Source organism: Acipenser ruthenus, chromosome 12, assembly GCF_902713425.1.
Source record: "Acipenser ruthenus chromosome 12, fAciRut3.2 maternal haplotype, whole genome shotgun sequence".
Classification (NCBI taxonomy): Eukaryota; Metazoa; Chordata; class Actinopteri; order Acipenseriformes; family Acipenseridae; genus Acipenser; species Acipenser ruthenus.
The window spans coordinates 8664963-8684981 of record NC_081200.1 but is presented as its reverse complement, the minus strand read 5'-3'; the positions used below and the strand labels follow the sequence as shown (position 1 = coordinate 8684981).

Here is a 20019-nt window from a genome sequence, read left to right as displayed (position 1 = left end):
TTCTATACTCTACCTGCAATAACAATAAATCCAATGTACCGTATTCCTTTGAATTTAAGCCGAAAATTTACCACCTTTTTTAAAAGATGCAGGGAGGTCCTGATTAGCTGGAGGGCGTGCCCGGGGAGCCTACGCCCGTTTAAGAATGCAGCAGCGCCAAGTCGAGGCTACTGCACCACGGCCATAACTACCACAGAACCCTTCAACTGCCAGTCAGTCACGTTACTGTTTGTGTACTCTGACTGTCACATCTTTTGTTGGCAATTTTAATACATACATCACTATACTGTACTTGAATTTAAGACGCAGGCCATTTTTGAGAAGAAAACATTGGTTTAAAAAGTGTCTTAACCCTTAGCGGTCCTATGTTGGACCAGGTCCGACATTACAATTTTCCCTTTCCAGTCCAATGTCGGACCCTGTCCGACATCATCAAAAAGACGTAAAACACAGGTCTCTAGTCGTTGTTTCTCCAGAAAAACCTGATAAAACCATTCAATAGCCGAGTGAGACCTATAGGAGCCGAGAGAAGCAGAAAAAAAAAGGGGGCGGATCTGAGCAATACACATAGCCCCAGCACCACAGAGATAACACGGAAATAAACAAACATAGCTGCTTCTGCATACGGCGCTCAAATAATTTTGTACTTATTTATTGATTTATTTTTTAAAACAGTTATGTCAACTTGCTTATATCAGAGCTTACTTAGTTGCACACGTTCATTTCTGAATTGCTCTTACCAATGCTGGTACAACACTCTTCACAGGAAACCCCCCCAGCGTGTCCTCATTTCCCATGACCAGTAACTGACACATCTCAATTACAGCCTGGAGTTGTTGAGACTCGTCACCAGTGGCCTGGAGACCCTGAAGGAGCTGCTGGGCCTTGGAGCCTGGAAAGAGTATATATACTTGTAACCAACTGCAGAACTAACAAGCATATGAAATACCTGCTTATGAACAAATAGTATGCAAAGTATGCAAAATTACAAGACTATTCAGTCAATTTATTGTCCTTACAGGTACTGTAATCTACTGGTTCAGATAAATTTAGGAACAGAAGACAATTATGGCAATAAAAAGACTGAATGTTATGTATGCAGTATTTAACATACCATTAAATTCAATATTAAAAGGTAAATGTAACTTGCCATCTTTCATCAATAAGCTCTTATTTCAGATACCGATCACAACTTAGAAAGTGCAACATGTACTGTTATTAGGGAAATATATTTACTGCTTCTCTCTTTACAATATTGTAGAGAATCAAAGTAAACAAGGACCACACAGAGACTGCACACTTTACTTACTCGCCCCGCTTCCAATCGTCCTGTGGAAAAGCTGTGACATTCGAGGACCGAGAGGACCAAAAAGGTGAGGAGGAAGGCCCCGAGCCTCTAAGAGAGCTGGAAACAAAACATGTCATTACAGGTCTAACAAAAAGGAAGTCAGAACAGAGCAAGATCCAGCAGTCTGAGCAAATATCCTTGTTACCTTAACGGAAAAACTACAACAATATATGTAGTGACCATTTGGATGCATAGAGTGTTGCACCTCCAGCATATCACAGCAAACTTTGTGAAGGACACAGACTACAGCCAGTCTTTCAAAGATAAATCATTCTGCTTAAACTCTGTAAACATGTAACTAACTTTAAAACAAATAAATGCATAAGCTTTAGTTGTTATCTTGTGCATCAAACAGGAATGGCTGTGGACTGTTCTCACACTGACTTGTAAGATAAATTTGAAACCAATGTTTAAACCCTTTTTTTTTTCTCTTTCAGTAAACATTTGGAAGTTTCCAATGCTTTAAAGAGTCAGCTTCTGAAAGCTATTAAAACTATTTGATCATAAAAGATATTTGCTACTAGGGCTGCAATGAAGGGTACATTTTGACCTTCGAAGGTTCGGAACACATTACCGAAGGAAGGTTCGAACCTTTGATAGTACTAATTTGCATAATTTACTGGTGACGTCACCATAGCTACTTGTTTATATTTGATTGAAAATACTATTTTACAGGTAAATGGAATAAAACATTTCATATGTAGTTTAAAAATATGTTATATAGAACAGTAATCTCGTTTTTATAATTTCAATAAAAACATGCGTTGTTTATTTACACATAATTGATGCAGCTTGCGAGTAAGCTTGCACTGCAGCAGCACCCACTAACTGCAGCGGACTTAGGCAAAACAAACTTAATTTAACAGTCACCATACCTGTCAACATTGAGTTTTCAACATACGGGAGCTTTTGTAAACTGAAATCTCACACCTGTCAACTTTTGAAAATACAAAATCGAGAGCGGGGGTGGGGGGTGCAGGTGCGTGGCTAAGTATGTGAACTTGCCTTGCGGACCAAATGCATCCCTGTCACAGGACTCCCCTGGGTCCTAAATCGTGCTAAGTACAGACGGGGATTGCAGTAATCACACACCGGCCATGAATTTTGTAGACATTAAAGGTTTGCTGACATAAGTGGTTTAACAGTAGAATACAGAGAAAATCTGTCCCGGGAGATGTCCTCGAGAAGGGTCAAAAATACGGGAGGCTCCTGGTGAATACAGGAGAGTTGACAGGTCTGAGTCACCGTTCCAAGCAAATTATCAGTCACAGTCACATTTTACTACTACGAAAAATAATAATAATAATAATAATAATAATAATAATAATAATAATAATAATAATAATAATAATAATATGAACTTACGATTGTAAAGTGACCCCAGAGATCGGATGTGCCTTCATGATACATCAACAAACGCTTGCACAGTTTGCATTCAACCTTTTTTTTTTTGGTAGTCTGGGCATTTAACAAAAAAAATCCCAAACAGCAGAGGGGTTTCGAGACATTTCTTTCAATACAGCTTACATTATACAATGCTTTGCTGTCGAGAGATGGTGAATGAAGAAATTTGCCTCTGGTTAACACGAGCTGGAGGGGGGGGGGGGACGGACGGAGCTCAGTTTTTTCGAAATTAAAAGTATTTTTTGTATGTTTCAAACATATTCTACCATAGCACTTCTCTTACACTGTCTTGTACACTAGGTATTCAGTACATATTTTACTGAAGCACTGCAACCGCTATAGGTACCCCCCCCCCCCCCCCCATAATATTATACCCTGCTTCATACATGACAGCAGCGCCATATAGAGTTGCTACGTACAACGATTTGGTAGTGGATTTTAATACAACTTTTGTTTAAGTAACATGCATTATACAAATAAAAAGATCAAATTTTGCATGTAAGTGACATTTAATGTGTGATTTATAGCATTCACACATTGTCAAACGATTTCTGTTAACAGAAAAAAAAAAAAACCTTAGTGCGTTAATGGTGTCTGACGAACCTTCAAAGGTTTAAAACAATCTTCGAATTCCTGGCTAGTGAACAAACCTTCTAATACAGCCCTATTTGCTACCGACAATACTTTCAATTTAGACCTCTGATCCAATGTTTTCTACTCTTGTTTTCTTACAGAAATCCCAGCCACGGTTGTAAAAATGCAAATAAACTTCAATATCACAAAGCAACTAGATCACCATCACCATGACCTACATCCGCTGCATGTGTGTGCAAAAATGACAGCCTCCTCCAAATATCCCCCATATTCTGGTACTCTTAACTTGCTAACATGCTAAATGTTATCCTTTCAAAGGTTATCACAATTGGAAAACGACACATGTATGGAAGAATGGGTACCACACAGGCACATCCATTGTAATATTGACCCAATATTGTAATAGTCAGCAAGTAAACATATTTCCTTATTCCAGTACATTGATTTGTAACTAATCACTATGGCATTTTGAATTCTAACTAAAATTAACAAGCAAACCTCAAATACACACTGTTAGGGACCAAGTTTACTTGCACATTATTTCAGCATCAATTGATTAAACTAAAAACAGGTAGATATAATAATAATAATAATAATAATAATAATAATAATAATTTACATCTTTCTCAAAAGGTCATTGCTAATAATTTAAAAATCTGATGCTGGTACAAAGTAGATTTAACATAAACATGCTTACATGTTGCATTTTGATTCTCCTTTCTATACTAAATAACTAAGCACTCAGAGCTAGGACCAATTATATCAATTACTTTGAAATTAGAGCTTTAGTTTTACAGTTCTGCATTATAAATGTAGTTCTTACCTTGTAGTCTACCCATTTCTGAGTCATCAGACTCGCTCTCTCCTGAGGTGGTCATTCCTACAGCTCCAGCCACTGAACTAGAAGCTGAAAGTTTAAACAAATGAGTAAGGGAAACATTCCAGGTTTGTCATTCAAGCACAAACCACCAAATGCATGTATGTGATCAAGAGGACACTGGGAGTTTGTGACCCAGAAGAACCCGTCTGACTAGAAAATACTGGAGTAAAAGGGAGTAACACTGTGCCTTAATTTCCTGTCTTGCAGTTGCAAACATGACATATTACTATTTACATATAAGCGAGGCATGGGATACAGAAAAAAGCACACATGGGGTGTCTAATTGTGTGTAATCAGTAGATTGAAAGGTAGACGAGACAGTCAAAGCTACCTGATGCTCCTTGGGGCGCCTCGTCTGTGCGTGCAGCTGAAGAGTTGGCTCCATCCTGGTTGTCAGAATCTGCCATTTTCTCCTGTCGGCGAGCTTCAGCTGCACCCCGCTTGCCCAGGCCAGAGCCTCGCCGACTGAAACAGGAATATGACTTTATAGCAAACACTGGTTGTTAACCTTTTCTCACTAAAAATGTTTTATAGGAAATTATTTTGAGGGACCATTTATAAAAATATAAACTGGAAAAGTGTCTTAAAAAATACCCCCCCCCCCCCCCCTCCTCCCCCATTTGCAATCAGAATAACTGCCACCAAGAAAACCAACCAACCAAAACCAAGTGAATATCCTGAACGCAGAGAACGGGACTTAAACACTCAATTATAAGATTGTTGGCCACCAACACATTATTCAAGTCATTTGTGATCTAACTCAACCCTATGCATCATTTTCTAAACACATCCCTTAAATCAGAATGCCTTTGGACAACCCAGTAATTCATTCTCAGCAAATAAGTTATAAAAATAGCCACAGTCTTCCCTCTTTATATTAAATTGGTTTTACAGGATATTTCTGCAGAAAAGGAGCTATAAATAGTAGTTTGTTATTGCTTTTGGTTAAAAAAAAAATGCCAACAACTTGCAAAATAAAACGGATTAAGGTGATGTATACTTATAAACTTTAATAAAAGCATTCCCAAAGGTAAGGGTGTCAAGAAGAAACGTGCAGCAAGATGTGAATCCTTTACTTCCAGACAATATTTACCTGGTACTAGCACAGGAGCCCGTGGTCTTTTGGCGTGTGCTCCGCCGTAAACTGGGGAGCTCTGCTGGTGGGGACTCGCTGCGTTTCTTTGTGGACTTTCTCAAGCCTAGTTCAAATAAAAAATAAATCAACTTTAAAAGGGAAGCAAAAGGGTGAAGCAAACTTAGTAAAAATTATTGTTCTGTAATTGTTAAATGTTTCTATTAACTAATTTGCCACATACATTACAAGAAGAAAAAAAAAAAAGAGTTAGTAATCAGGACCTCGTTCATTCTGTTTGACCATTAAAACATAACAAGAAAACTAAATGCACTGAAATTAACACACACTTTTAATAATGCATCGACAACAAATGACAACATTCATCCCCTGCCCTGACTAAATACAAAAGTATAGAGACCAATAGGAAAAACGGACAGTCCACCTCCATCTTGCAATTATTTAGTCTACTATAACAAGTTGCAAGGTAAATTAAAGACATTCATTGAATTTAATATTGTGTCTAGTTTACAGTAACAAACCACAACTAAAAGGGCTGTATTTTTTAAGTGCTGTACACTAAACAAAACATTTTAGGCAGCTTTACACATTTTTGCAGTGCAGCAAAATGTCAGATTGGATGGGCCTAACATGTTGATTAAAACCATGAACACTGCCACAGAACATAAACTGAAATCACCTGCCAATGTTACTAACATAACTGGAGCTATAAACCCATAAAAATATATCCACAGAAGGCGGAATTCAATTTCATAAATACTTATGCATAGACTGATCAAAATTAGATCTCCAAAGGCTAAGCCAATCTGTGTGTCAGTATTGTGAAGGTACAGCAGGGATCAACAAATGCCCAGGGAAAAAAACAAACAAACAAACAAACAAAAAAAAGGCCTATGAATCAGATACCAGAACTGAAATACTTTACCATAACCTATATTCTGATTATTTCAAGCCATTGTGGCAAGAAATGTCCCAACAACTCAATATACAGCAATAAAATGCAATTATTTACAGATGTGACCAAATTAAATGCTCAAAATTGGTAAATAATGATGTGAAGAACCACCAAGTTTGTCTTAACCAGCTGACAAGCAGAAATTCAACACCCAAATATCTGCATGTTAAACAATGCACATTTCACAGTACAATGCAGGGTTCTCTCCAGGCCTTTTCAGCTGGGCGGGCCGCCCGGCAAAGTGGCTGTCGCCACCGGCTGAAAACCTGATCCGCCCGTCTTGCAGATGCTACTGTGCCTTTAACAATAAGGATTGATTGCACTTCTAGCAGACTAGATCACTTGCACATTGCTGGGTGAAAAAAAAAAAAGAAGCTTGGAACCAATATTGACACAATATTTAACCAATCAGAGAGTTGAAGGGGCGGGTTTTCTGTGTCAAGCACTTCGAGAGGCTAAAATGTTAAAATGACTGCTAAAAAAAAACAACCGATTATTTTCAAAGCAAAAATAGTAACGAAGAATGCAGGGTTTTCAAAATAAGCCTGCGATCAGCGCAATCCACCGCCTAATACTATATTTGTGTCGGCTACTTTATTAAATATTAAGATTATTTTCGGGTATTATCATTCAGTCCATTTTTTGTCGTATTATTGTACTGTAAGATGATATATTGTACTGTAAGTTCATATATAGTACATAATAGCTATAGATATTCACAAAAAAAAGCCTATTCCTTTTGTTGTGATATAAAAATATGTACCCAGGTGCTTGTGGGAGATATTGGGGGTTCATGTATAGAGGCTGTACGCCTTTAAGAAGAAAGGCGTGATGGGATATCAGCTGAACACTCAGGTTTCATGAAAGTTATTTTGACCAAATGTGTGCAAATGTGTGTAAAAATAATGGTGAAAATGAACAGTTGTATGCAAAAAATGTAGAACAGCGAAAAACAAAAAGACAAAATGCCCTGAAAACCAATTTAACCCTTTAAGGACCGGGATCGTGTTAACACGATCATACTGAAGTGGGCTTCTAGGACCGCGATCGTGTAAACACGATAAAAAAGCACTTTGTTTTGATGACTTACAGGGCCGGTAAATCTGATATATTTGACTTTTAATTATATTAGAACATTTATTCTGTCTCATGTGTTTTAATATATATGTTTTTACAACATTTATAAATATCAAGAAACGAGTGGATATAAGCATATACTATTTCATTAATTAAATGTATCACGTACCGGTACGCTTTTTTTTTTTTTTCCTTACTGATAATAATGAAATGAGTAACCATTTTATTTATAAATATTTATTTTGAAAAATAAAAAAAATCGAGAGTAGTGTCCATTATTGCTTATAAAGACTCTGAGAATAAATGTGTATTATGTCATTGCAATCACTCAGGTGAAACAATGTCTTGTAATCTAATCTGCCCAAACATCAATATTTTTCAACAAAACTTCCAGTATTATAAGGCCCCTTGGGTCATAGAACAACATGTTTTTTATATATGTAACTCACTAAGCAGAATACATAATAAGACTTATGTACAAAAAAAAAACCAATAAATGAAATATTGTGTCGAAAAAAAAAAGTGAAACGTCTGTATGGTTTCTGAAGTGCTTTATACTGTTTCCCAGAGTGTTCTGAAAAAAAGACACCATTTGCAAGATGCTTTTATAGGAAGAGAGTCAACTACAGCCAAAAAGCCCCAGGTCCTGGGGGAGCATCCCACTGAAATTATTGGTCCTGAAAGGGTTGATTTGTTAGGTTTAGTTAATTATTCAGTAATAGTTACATTAGTGTCTGTACAGTCTATCAGATGTATAAAGGGTTGAATTTCAATTGCATTTAGAGGTTTTGAACAACTCTAAAAGCTTGTTTAATGTCAATGAGACAACAATCCACTACCAGAACAATTCAAAAGAGGAAAAAGGAATCCAAGTTGACATATATCCAAGAAATATTTAAATGTATAAATGCCAATTAGAATCTTTAACAAGTTTAAGAAATGTACTGTAAAACAAATACACAAAGCTAACACTTTTAGTGTAGTGCACTCAGTGTTAGTGTGTCTTTACTTTGCATATATTAGGCTAAGTAACTCAGGAGGTGATCCATACACTGCAACCAACACCGTCTTTGATCTCATCTTTTTTTAATAAATCTCATTATTCAGGAAACACAATTCTGCCTTATTATCAATTTGATAAATCTGCAGTCTGACCATTGCCTCAGCTAGTCCAAACTGCTTGCTCTTCAATTTTTTATTTATAAAGTATTTTCCTTACACAAGTATTGTACAACAGTGCTATACACACAGGTACTATTTGGTGTACATCTCATGATGACTCATGGTTGGTTACAAAGATTCACAATATGTTAAAACTATAAGTATTTAAACAGATTTAATCCTAAAATTAAATGAATACATTGAATGAAATAGCCATTTTATTTTTCTTGAATGTGCACCTGTATCCATGCTTTAGTCCTGACAATAGCCTGTCCAATTCTACCTCGTCTTTTCTACCTCTACCTCGTCATTACCACTACATTACTGTAACCATGAATCCTGGATTGCCTTCTAGTTCATCAGTATTGACTAGGGTTGTACCGATAATTGGTAGCCTATCAGCATGGCACCGATAGAAGCTAAAAAAACACCAATCTGCTATCGTCAGTTTTTGTTATTTTAGCCGATAACGTACATCGATATTCATGCTTGAATTTCTTCCAGCACAGAATGTAATGTTTGGTCAGACGCACTTACTAGTGACGCTAGAACACAAAACACTCATTTTCCTTGCAGTGCTGTGTAATGTGCAATCAACCTGCAGTAAATATGTCTCAAAACAGCAGAGTTTGGAATTTTTTAAAATATCTTACAACAATATGATAGCCAACTTGTGTGCAGCAGAACAGACTTGATGATACATTAAATCCAGTAGATTGTGAGTAGATTATTATTCTGATGCTTTTATATTTTAAAAAAGGTTGATTCCTAAATAACATTGATGGTTTAAGTTATTATTATTATTATTATTATTATACAATGTACTTCAAACTGACCTTTTGTAATTTTTGTTTATCTTGCTTAATCTGGATTAGTTGCGGGTGCATTCGGCTGCATTTTGAAGCAGAAATTGATTACTGTGCCGTCTTTTGTTAAGTAACAAATTTAAGTTTGACTGAATTTTGTAACCGGAAATATAATATTTTTATGACTTTTTTTTTGGATTATGTGAACAATTTAAGTTGTGCTGCAGTTAAGCAGTGTATGCTTAAAAGAAGAATTTAACAAAAGTTGTTGCAGTCTACATTTTTCTTTTCTACTGTACAGTATAGATTAAAGTTATAATATGCAATGTCTGACAGCAAGTGGCTATAAAAGTTAGTCACAAATTTATAAATTGCTGTCAAGCACACAATATAATATTACGTTATTCTTTGTATTCCTTTTCTGAAGTAAATGCAACAAGTAAACAATATCTGGTCATTTTTGTCAAAAATACAAGTAAACGCACCTATTCATTTAACATTTATAATTATAAAAAAGTTTAAATATAGGCCCTATGTCTTGTTCTAGTAGTTTACAATAGCTTACCTGCACTGTCTATTATTATCGGTATCGGCCAATATGGGCAGATAATCATCAGCTATCAGTATCGGCCAAGAAAATCTTTCAGTGCACCCCTAATAATGAAAAAAACTGTAATGTGCCATCCATAGCCTGGTGCCCATTCAAAGGCTGCCTTAGAAATTGGCAGATATATGCCTTTCAATCACAACCTCTATAGAAGGAAAATAAATAAACAATTTCTCTTCAATTACTTTAATTGTTATCACGCATGTTGCCAATATTAACGCAATTTTGTTTATTGTAGATGCAAGGTAAAACATCACATTAAGGAGTAACCATAAACCATTTTACATTGAATACCCTGGTTCACGCAACAATTTTGCCAATAATTTCATAAAAACATAAAACAAACAAGCATTGAGAAAAAACGACACCTGCTAACTCACTTGCTAGTTTGGCTTGAATTCCAGAAGGCCCAGGTTTTGAAGTCTCTGACTTGGAAGACCCTGGTAGAGACAGTTTTGGTTTTGGCAGGGTGACTTTAGGGCTAAAGCGGGGCCACTCAAACTTTGAAGAGCCAGTAGTTTTGTTCTGCTCCTTCTCGCGGCTGCTCCGACGGGGGCTGGGGCTGGAGGCCGAGCGGGAACGCCTTGCCTTGTTCTGGTCTTTCCCTTGTTTGACCCGGGCGCCCTGAGGTACGGCTGTGGAAGAGGAAGAGGATGTAGAGGCTGAAGAGGAAGAATCCGTGACAGTGCTACACCCAGCTTTGGCTGAGGTTGCTGATTTTGAAGCCAGCTTGGTGGGTTTTGCAGACCTCTCTTCAGCACGGGTTGAATGAGACCCAGAACCACTTTTTGAATTAGAGGAATTATCTATTTTTTTTCTTTTCTGAGTTGGGGAGCCCCCCGTAGCTCCACTCTTTCTGTTAGAGGCTTTACTTGTCGATGCCGACTGCTCTGGTTTTGGCTGCTGGTCTTGCGCCAACTGTCTTTTCTTAGATTTAGCTGGGACTCTCTTTGCCTCAGACGAGCTTTCAGTGGATTGAAGTGCTTTGGGCTTCTTGGCTGGGCTGGGAGAGTATGGGCTGCTGAATTCAGGACTCGAATTGCGTTTAACTCCTCGGGAGCTGTCCCGCTTAGTCTGTCCCGTTTTGTGTCTCTCTGAAGTACTAGCTGTATCTGGCTCCTCTTGCTGCTGTAATGATGCCGATGATGAAATACTGCTTCTGAAAACAAACAAAAAAAAACAGAAAGTATTTAACTAAAACAAACAAAAAAACATTCATTTAAAAAGTTCATAACTCAGTTTGTCAGCCAAGTTACTTTAGATGAGCAAAAATCCAGTTTTTAATCAAACATTTCTAAAAGTGCAAAGGAGCTGTACCTTTTAGAGCTGTGTCCTCTGGATTGTGCAGAGGCTGTGTTGGACTGCACTTTTGATGTCTTAGAAAGTGATCTTCTACTCTCAGGTGGGGAATTTGCTTTATGTTTTGCCTGCTCTGAGTGTAACCTGGAAGGTTGAAAATTGAGACCATGTGACAATGGGGGAAAAAGTAGATACATAAACACCTTCCTCAATCTGAACTTAATCCTAGTAGTCTACCTCCTTATATCAATTTTCATTATCGTCAAATAAGCAGACATAGTAGTACAATCAAGAGACATTATTATGAATTAATAAAACTGTTCAGAATTCAAATTGGTCTTACTGACAAAGCACCCAAACAGGATAGCGAAGATAAAAATACATTTAAAATCTACATTAATAGTAGTTTACCTACAGTTATACAACCTGTTGTAGCTATAATGTGCTGTATTCCGAACATACATTAGCACATTGAGATCCATACAAGAGAGAACACCTAGCTTTTTTGAAAGATAACAAACTTGCCTTCCTCCAACTGCGTCGTCTTGTGGCTGGGCCCCGGCAGTGTTCCTCTGTGAACGTCGCAGTGACCCCCCTGGATTGTTATTAGGCCGGTTGGACATTGGCACCTCTCTCCTGAAGGGACATACCCTTTCTAGACACTACCATTCACTGGGGGGGAAAAAAAAAAAAACAATCAAGTTGCAAAGTCCGTTATTCATACATTAAATTTAACCCTTGTTATTCAGTGTAACAAACTGCATAACTAGAATGATCTTGAATTGCTGGGTTAAAATCCCAAGAATGGAAAATCAGAAGCCCTAATCAAGGATTTGCAAAAAGGAGTTCAGTAATTTATGGCCAGTTCACTTTTTTGGAAGCCACAGTGCTTTAAAGTCTGCTAGTATAAAGCACTTTCGGCATTATGAAAATAAAATGTAATTCAACTATTATATCAAATCACGAAATGTAAATGCAGCCCATCTTATTGACTTAGAATTAGCTACTGGACTACCCCAAAATTAAAAATCACGAGTAACAGTTTTTATATTAGGTTGACAACGTAGTAGCGTCAGTATAGTAAAATGATTGCCACAAAATGGTTAAATATGGCAGTATGTCAGAGATATTTACGGAATTATGGACTTCAAAAACTTGATCACGATATTCACAGAATATAGCTGTATACTGAATGTGAAAACACTATCATATGAATATGGCCAGGAGGAAAAAATAATAATTAGGACAATAGTAAGTCGTTCATTTTTCTTGTATAAAACCCATATTGAACGTGACCTATAAAATCATAATACACATTGTGAAGCCGGTATTTGAAAACGTTTGATCTTTATCACAGGTCAAAGTAAAGTTACCGGTTTAGTATCTTCTGTTCATAGTCATACATTTACATCTAAGGGCAGAGTACAACACTAACTTGATCGCTTAAGACAACAAAGTAAGACAGAAGAGCTTTCTACCATCCCCCAACACTCACATTATCCCAGCCTATCAGGATACTGTTCAGCCTATCATGCTACTGTACTGCAGTTCCACTAGGTCTGCACCTGTCATCACATTGCTATTTTTAGCACCTCCTTCTCTATCATTCATTCAGTATCACACTAACTCAAAACACAGAGCATCACTGAATTGGTTTATGGTTTTCACAATCTGAATTGACATGTCAGCAAATTACCTTTTATAGTATATTTTTCAACTCTTCTACCTCATTGTAAACCCTAGCTTGCTTAAATCTCTAAGGATTGCTATAAAGTTTTAACTTAGTTTTACATACCTGTGGATGGTCAGTGAACGCCAGCATCGTTTACATTAATTTAGTGAAATGGCAATAAGTAGCACAAGTAAGGCGGTCAAGATATACTTTCTCTCTTTTATCCCTTGTACTTTCAGACTTAATAGGACAAGCATACTTTATGAAAACAAATACTGCTGTTAATTTTATTAATAAAACTACCATGTGTGATACACTGTAGGTAAAAATAAATAGAACACAGACATTCTAGTATTCTGTCATTTTAATATGTAAATTCTCTTTCTAAATGCTTGAATTTTTCATAGAAATAACTAAGGTTATTGAAATAAAATGTGTTAGCTCAACCGGATGTTCATACAGGTTCATCTACTAAATTTAGCACTGTAAATGGTTAAGAGAGACAACCCTACATTACCGTATTCATTTATTGGAACTCCAAACTCCACAGGTAAAGCAAATGCACTTGAATTGAGATACTGGGGCACCATCACATTTCTAATCTTCCTAATCTCATACAGTACACCTGTCCTAACTACAGAGGACCATGTTTTCAATTACAGCAGGAGGCCTGAACAAGCATTTTACATTTTGTAAAAACAAATTAAATTGCTTCCCAATAAGCAGGGTTTATAAGACAGTTTTCATCTTGCCAGTCAAGCAAAACCACTATCAGCCATGCATTTCTGAGGTTTAACAGTCCATTGCACAACTTATTTTTGCAATGGTCAAACACAGTATTTCTCTCTTCTGCCACACAACACACGGGGGGTGGGGGGGAGGGTAAGCACAAAGAGTGTGCCAGTGTAATATCGCCACAGACCAATTCTATAGCAGTATTTTTTGTATTCTGATACTGTGCTATTTTATATATATATATATATATATTTTTTTTTTATTTTTTATTTAGTAGTCGCCAATTTTTTATTTTTTTTTTGTTTTAATAATTTTCTCCCAATTTAGAATAGCCAATTATTTTTAGGCTTAGCTCACCGCTACCACCCTCGCGACTCGGAAGCAGTGCAGACGAACACATTATGTCCTCCGAAGCGTATGCTGTCAGCCGACCGCTTCTTTTCACACTGCAGACCAACCATGCAGCCACCTCAGAGGACAACGCAGCTCTGGGCAGCTTACAGGCAAGCCTGCAGGCGCCAAGGGTCAAGGGACTACAAGGGTCGCTGGTGGGTGAAGTATAAAATAAAAGAATAAAAAGTATTTCTTCAAGCTACTGACTGTCATTAAAGCCTAAAAGTATTAGTTCTATTTGGGCAAATACTAGGCCTGCATTCAGTGCGTTTACATGGCCGGTAATATTCCACTAGTATTCGGAATACTATCTGAATATATTCCGCCATGTAAACAACATATTCGGGATATGAAGAGGAACATTCCACCTCTGCATATTCAGAATATTGGAGGTGGCATATTCCACTGGTATGCGGAATACTAGTGGAATATGTAAAATAACCCACGGCAGGGTGTGCGGTAAGACAATTCTTACCGCACGCCCTGGGTGTGTTGTGAGGCACGAGGCTGCAGGCTGAGTGTTTTCAACCACACAGGAAGTGCGGTAAGAATTGTATTATCGCACACCCTAGAGAGGGTTATTTTGCTTATAAAATGGCTAATTTTTTTTTTTTTTGAAAATAAATTACACAAACTAGCTTTTTTAAGGAAAAAAATAAGAAATACATTGTGTATCCTTCCAGTGAGAAAAAATAGTCCCTGAAGACTGTCTGGTTGTAACATATATTTTGCATTTTTTTTTTAATTATTTGCCATAAACATTACATTGAACATTGCCATTTATAGTAACATTTTCAAGATGAAATTACATTTGTGAATTGAAAGCAGACTGATTTCCCACATCGGAGGGAGGATTCAAGGAACAGCCAAACACTGCACTAGCACTCGAGGGAGGGGCTTCCGAGTGTTTATTTTGTAGGAAATGATCCTACCTCAGGCTTTGTGGTCTTCAAGAGAAGCTGACCAATAATTTCTGAGGCTGTTTTCACACCGATGCCGTTAACGGGCATAATTTCTCTAGATTGTAAACCCGCATTAGATGATATGTGGACTAAACGACTTCCATGTCAGTTTGTGCAGTGCCGCAGTCCTTCCCGTCCGCGGCGAGCACAATAGAATTCTATGCCGAACCCGACCTTGTTTAAAAGCCCAACAGTTGTGTCAGCAGAGAGCAGGAGATATTTTAATTTTGTTTTAAATATGTTTCTGAAATCGAAGGGTAGTGGCAAAATGTATCTGTTGTGTCGAATTTAAAAATAGCATACTTGCTAGTAAGTTCTATAAGGCGATATTTAGTTTAATAAGTAGATGTCGCTGCTGCATATACAGTATATTAGATGTTGAGTGAGACTTGCATGGTGATTTCTCAGATGGCTTTTGAACAGTGTTACTGCTACTGCTTGCCTCTGAGTTTTCTTTGTTCTGTTTCCTGATTAAATAAATACCACACTATATTAGCCATTTTTTCTGTAATTCTTAGTGACAGATATGAAAAAAACAGATTGAGTGATTTAAATGCTGTTTCAGTTGTATGTTGACATTTTTACCTACAGAAACACTCTTTAGATAATATTACTACGCCTTAATAGTAACAATTAACAGATCAGGTAAGCAAGTTGGTCTATGATGTCATATCCGTGCGTTAAGACAATTATTAAGGCACGGTCATGTGATCTTGTTCAGCCAATCACAGCACTTAATTTATCCAAGCCATTTTATAAAAAGCCATGTAAACCGCATATTCCAACTATGAAGAGTAACCCACAATAGACACGCACAATAACAAATACTCACAGCAGTAAACATGATGGCAGGTGCGAGAAAACATAGCTACTTTTGGTCTGATGAGGAGACATCACTTTTATTAAGGATTTTACAGTCGTAAAACAGCTTGATGGCAAGAAACAGATTTTCAGAAGCGTTAAAGCATGGCAGAAAAAAATCATTAAGGGGGATTTGAGAGAACTGTGGATCAAGTTTGTCAATGTAAAGTTTTAAAAGCACAACACTATAAAGCAAAAAGCAAAAACACAAAACAAACAAAAGTGGGGTGAATATCAATTTTTCCTTACTTCAACCTTATGAATGACATGCTGGGTAATCACCCTTTGTCTTCACCGACCCAGTGTAGCATTCGAAAGTTTATCCCGTGAGATGGGGCACCCCTTTAACATGTGCACATCATGCGATGTAAGGGGAGACGATGGGAAAAACCTTGAGTTTAACATTTTAAAACTAGAAGAAACAACCACATATTGTACATTTTCCTCTTTGCAAGTTTTTCCCACATCTATACTTTTGCGGAAGGTGTGTTTATTAACACAACTTTTTACTTGTATTACAAAATTGACGGTAAGTGTATAACAAACTAGATGTTGTATTCAATGTTTTATTAAGTGTAGCGCTGTACATAACTAGTAAGTAGCAAAAATTACAAGACAAAAAGGAAAAATGTATTTATTATGTAAGGGGTGCACTTTTGCACCAGCGAGGTGTGGCCATCAGGTTTGAAGAAGAAAGTTACCCTGACAAGTTGGCTGACGAGGCTGAATTAAATAATTCTATCTATATGTCATTACATTATAATATATTACTTGGCTTAATGTCATAGGTCTACTATGACTCGCAACTAGAAATATTTAATTATGGCTCAAATAATGTATAATGATAGCATTACAGTATTAGCCTGAAGGATAAACACAGAAAATTACACAATACTTCAAGACTTTACAACTCCTCTTCCAGAGCAGCAATCAAAACAATAACCTCACCAGTATCAAGCCCCACAGATTTCTACTGGTACTACATATACATTATATATATATATACATATACATTATATATATATATATATATATATACATTATATATAATATATATATATATATATATATATATATATATATATATATATATATATATATATATATATATATATATATAACACTTATGCAGCACTCTAGATTTAGAACCATGTTTCTGGAAGCTAAACACTTTCCTAATTACTTCACCATTTTTCCAAATTTAAAATACATAAATACATAAAATAGCAGTATCTTGGGACTGTATCTTATTGGCCTCTCCTAGTTAATCAAACGAACATGTCTAAATGCCTGTTCTAGTGCTGCAGAATCACCTGTATTTGAAAAACCACCAACAGTCTGCCCCAGTCAAGCTGTAATGTACAGTAAGTGCACATGCATACACTGGGGAAGTTTTGTCAGTATCAAGAAACTAGGCAACCATATTACAGGAAATGAGGATTTCCACCAAATTTCCCATAGAAAAGTTATAATGTTTCCAAAGTAAGTGACATCATGCTAAAGCTACAATGTCCCACAAACCTGTTCAGCTTCAAACAAATATCATTATTTGGTGTCGGTTTACTTCAATTTCTAGTTTAAACTTTTGAGGCTTATATGACAGATTTTGATCAGTCTACTTTTTTTTCACATTACTAAAATCCTGTATTAGTTATAGGAGCCCTCCCATTCTATGAAACATGCTTACCGCTATATGAATTCAACATGTTCCAGTTTGTATTCTCTTATGCATAAATATAATACACAGGTCAAATTAATATACTGTAAGTGCACTCATAGCACACAGGACTTTCCTACTACCTTTTTTTCAGGCTTGAAAAATGCTACAGTATAAATATGGGTAACTTCCAAATAACAATGTGTTTTGGTTGCCATTGGTGTTTATGTAAGCCATATAGATAAGTGTGATCTCACCAATACCCACCATTTATTTTGCTTGCCACGCTTTATTTAATACATAGTTTATTTACTGTAATTAGACTAAGTCTAAATACATACAGTATATACATTTGTAACGGGCTAAAGTCATTCTCTCTCACATACATAAATAAATCAGTTGCCAGGTACCTGTTAATGCATTCCATGTTAATATACTTAATCTGTCTGATACTTGCTTTGTCACTGCACATGAGATTTTCCATTCAATGTTGGCTTGGTTTCAGTGGCCAAAAACGCTCGCCGTCTGGCTCACAGTAAATAGTTCGCTATCGTCTTTGTGTGTCAAAAAATATGCATCAGATTTTCAAAACTAGGATCATTTATTACAGCAACACAAACACACCGTATATGGAAGCCCGTATGTACAGCCTGGAGGGTAACTTGCTTTTCATTTCAAAGCCGAGTACTACCAACGTTAATAAACCCAAATGTCGAATTTATGAGAAACTAATGCGACAAGGTACATACATCCTGGTGGATTACTGTAAGTGTAAGCAATTGTTAGTTTTGATGTGTCATAAGTTAGTTTTCAACATACAATATGGGTACCTATTAACGCACATAACTGTAAAAAATACAATTTTAAAAAAGTATCACATTTAAATTAAATAAACGATTAACTTGTGTAATATAAACGGCACTTTGCTGTGACTTGTTTAACGTACCGGTACACAAAAAGAAAACTTTGCTTCAGAGATGGAAAATAAGTTCTAAAATGGACCCAGTTGCAACAAATGTTAATTAACTAATATTTTATGTACGACTAGTCTATCATTAGTATCAGAATACGACATAATTTAGGCCCTAGTGCTAGGCCTCGTATCCTCTTCCGTCTTTGTTTATTTTGACAATACGTCTGTAAGATATGCGTTATAACTTCTCCTTTTTTTTTTTTTTTTTACAACCTATTCATAGTACCTTAATCGTCGACCCATCTATGCATATTCCTGTCGGAAATGCAATGACAATTATGAATTTCCCCTCGCTAACGAACGGGGCCTTGTTGATTATGAAGAGCCCCGGTCTCAATTGAGCAAGTATAGCCACAAAACAGCATTTGAAATGGGCTCTACAGCAACAGCAGTGAGCACAGTATTTGCTATTTTTGTTTCGTCTGCTCACTCAAGAGCACAAATCGTACCCAAGTTGTTAATTAAAGGCATGCAAGACATTATGATAAAACATTTCCTTACTGCAAAACTGTAGATCAAAGTTGGAAAAGGTAACATAGAAATGGCCTCTTCTTATGTGTGTACGTAGTGCTCTGCTTCTCGTCTGCTTTGCCACAGGAAAGCACCATAGCATGCTATTAATTAAATCTGGGTCGCTTCGGCAGGAATTCGTGTATCACGTTTATTTAGCTATCTAACACACATTAAGACTTCACTCAAGGCATACATATATAAATTATCTGCCCATCTTTATCCTGGCAATTTTTTTTTATATTTTTTATAAAGATGGCACCCTATTTGATCTCTTCACACAAAACATGCACGTAAACAAATAATATGATTTTACCATATGACGTGAATGGTGTTTATTCTATCGCGATCCTATGACGAAGCTGTCGGTTGACAAGACCGTACATATGCAGTCATTTTTTTTTAACAACGTGAAAGATGAGTATTTTGTTTGTTTATACATTTTCAAAACGAATATCTCTAAGCGACATTTTTGAAACACAAACTACCGTATAATGCGCATGTTATTTTTTCCCATCAACACACAGGACATTATATATTTTTTTGTGTGCTAGTACAATTACAAAACGAAATGGCCTCTGAACCCTCTTTTCTCTGCTTGCATCACAAAAAAAACCAGGAAAGCAGGAACAAGATTCGAGAGATGACAATTGGAATCCATATTTTTCGCAAAAAATGTATCCCTATATTTTTAAACACCTCGTTGCACTAGATTCAAGAGTTAATCTAAATGACCATATACAATGTTACTAAAGGATCAAGTGTTGATGTTGTTCCTGTTATTATCATTATTATTACCTATTTTATCCAGTGTTGTAGTTGTTGTTACAGACTGTATTGCAGCTCCACTCTCTCAGCTTACCTTCAATCATCAGCTGAGGGACCTGCAACTGCAGTATACCTCCGCATCGGAGCCCCCTCCTGCCAGGGACTATTTTACATCAGAGCAACAAAGTGATTTTATTATAATAACATCTTATAAACGTTATAACATGACTTTAAACTGTGCACACAAATGGTTCGCCTTGTGTT

The 20019-nt window shown here is 36.5% G+C and overlaps 1 protein-coding gene across 5 annotated transcripts in view; it reads right to left on the bottom strand.

Annotated features, from left to right (window-relative positions):
- LOC117416870 (E3 ubiquitin-protein ligase TRIP12-like) overlaps positions 1-20015 on the bottom strand; it is a 42077-nt gene extending 22062 nt beyond the window's left edge. For 2 of the 5 annotated variants that reach the window (XM_059034477.1, XM_059034478.1), the window contains exons 1-9: positions 19786-20015; positions 11750-11896; positions 11243-11368; positions 10306-11084; positions 5320-5425; positions 4558-4691; positions 4170-4253; positions 1310-1405; positions 741-892 (exon numbers count right to left, since the gene is read on the bottom strand). In XM_059034477.1, coding sequence (XP_058890460.1) covers positions 741-892; positions 1310-1405; positions 4170-4253; positions 4558-4691; positions 5320-5425; positions 10306-11084; positions 11243-11368; positions 11750-11847 — 1575 coding nt within the window. In that variant the 5' untranslated portion in view covers positions 11848-11896; positions 19786-20015. Of the gene's footprint in view, positions 1-740; positions 893-1309; positions 1406-4169; positions 4254-4557; positions 4692-5319; positions 5426-10305; positions 11085-11242; positions 11369-11749; positions 11897-18978; positions 19321-19785 lie in introns of those variants that run through there. The other 3 variants (XM_059034474.1, XM_059034476.1, XM_059034475.1) reach the window with 3 other exon arrangements.
- Between the last annotated feature and the right edge of the window lie 4 nt (positions 20016-20019).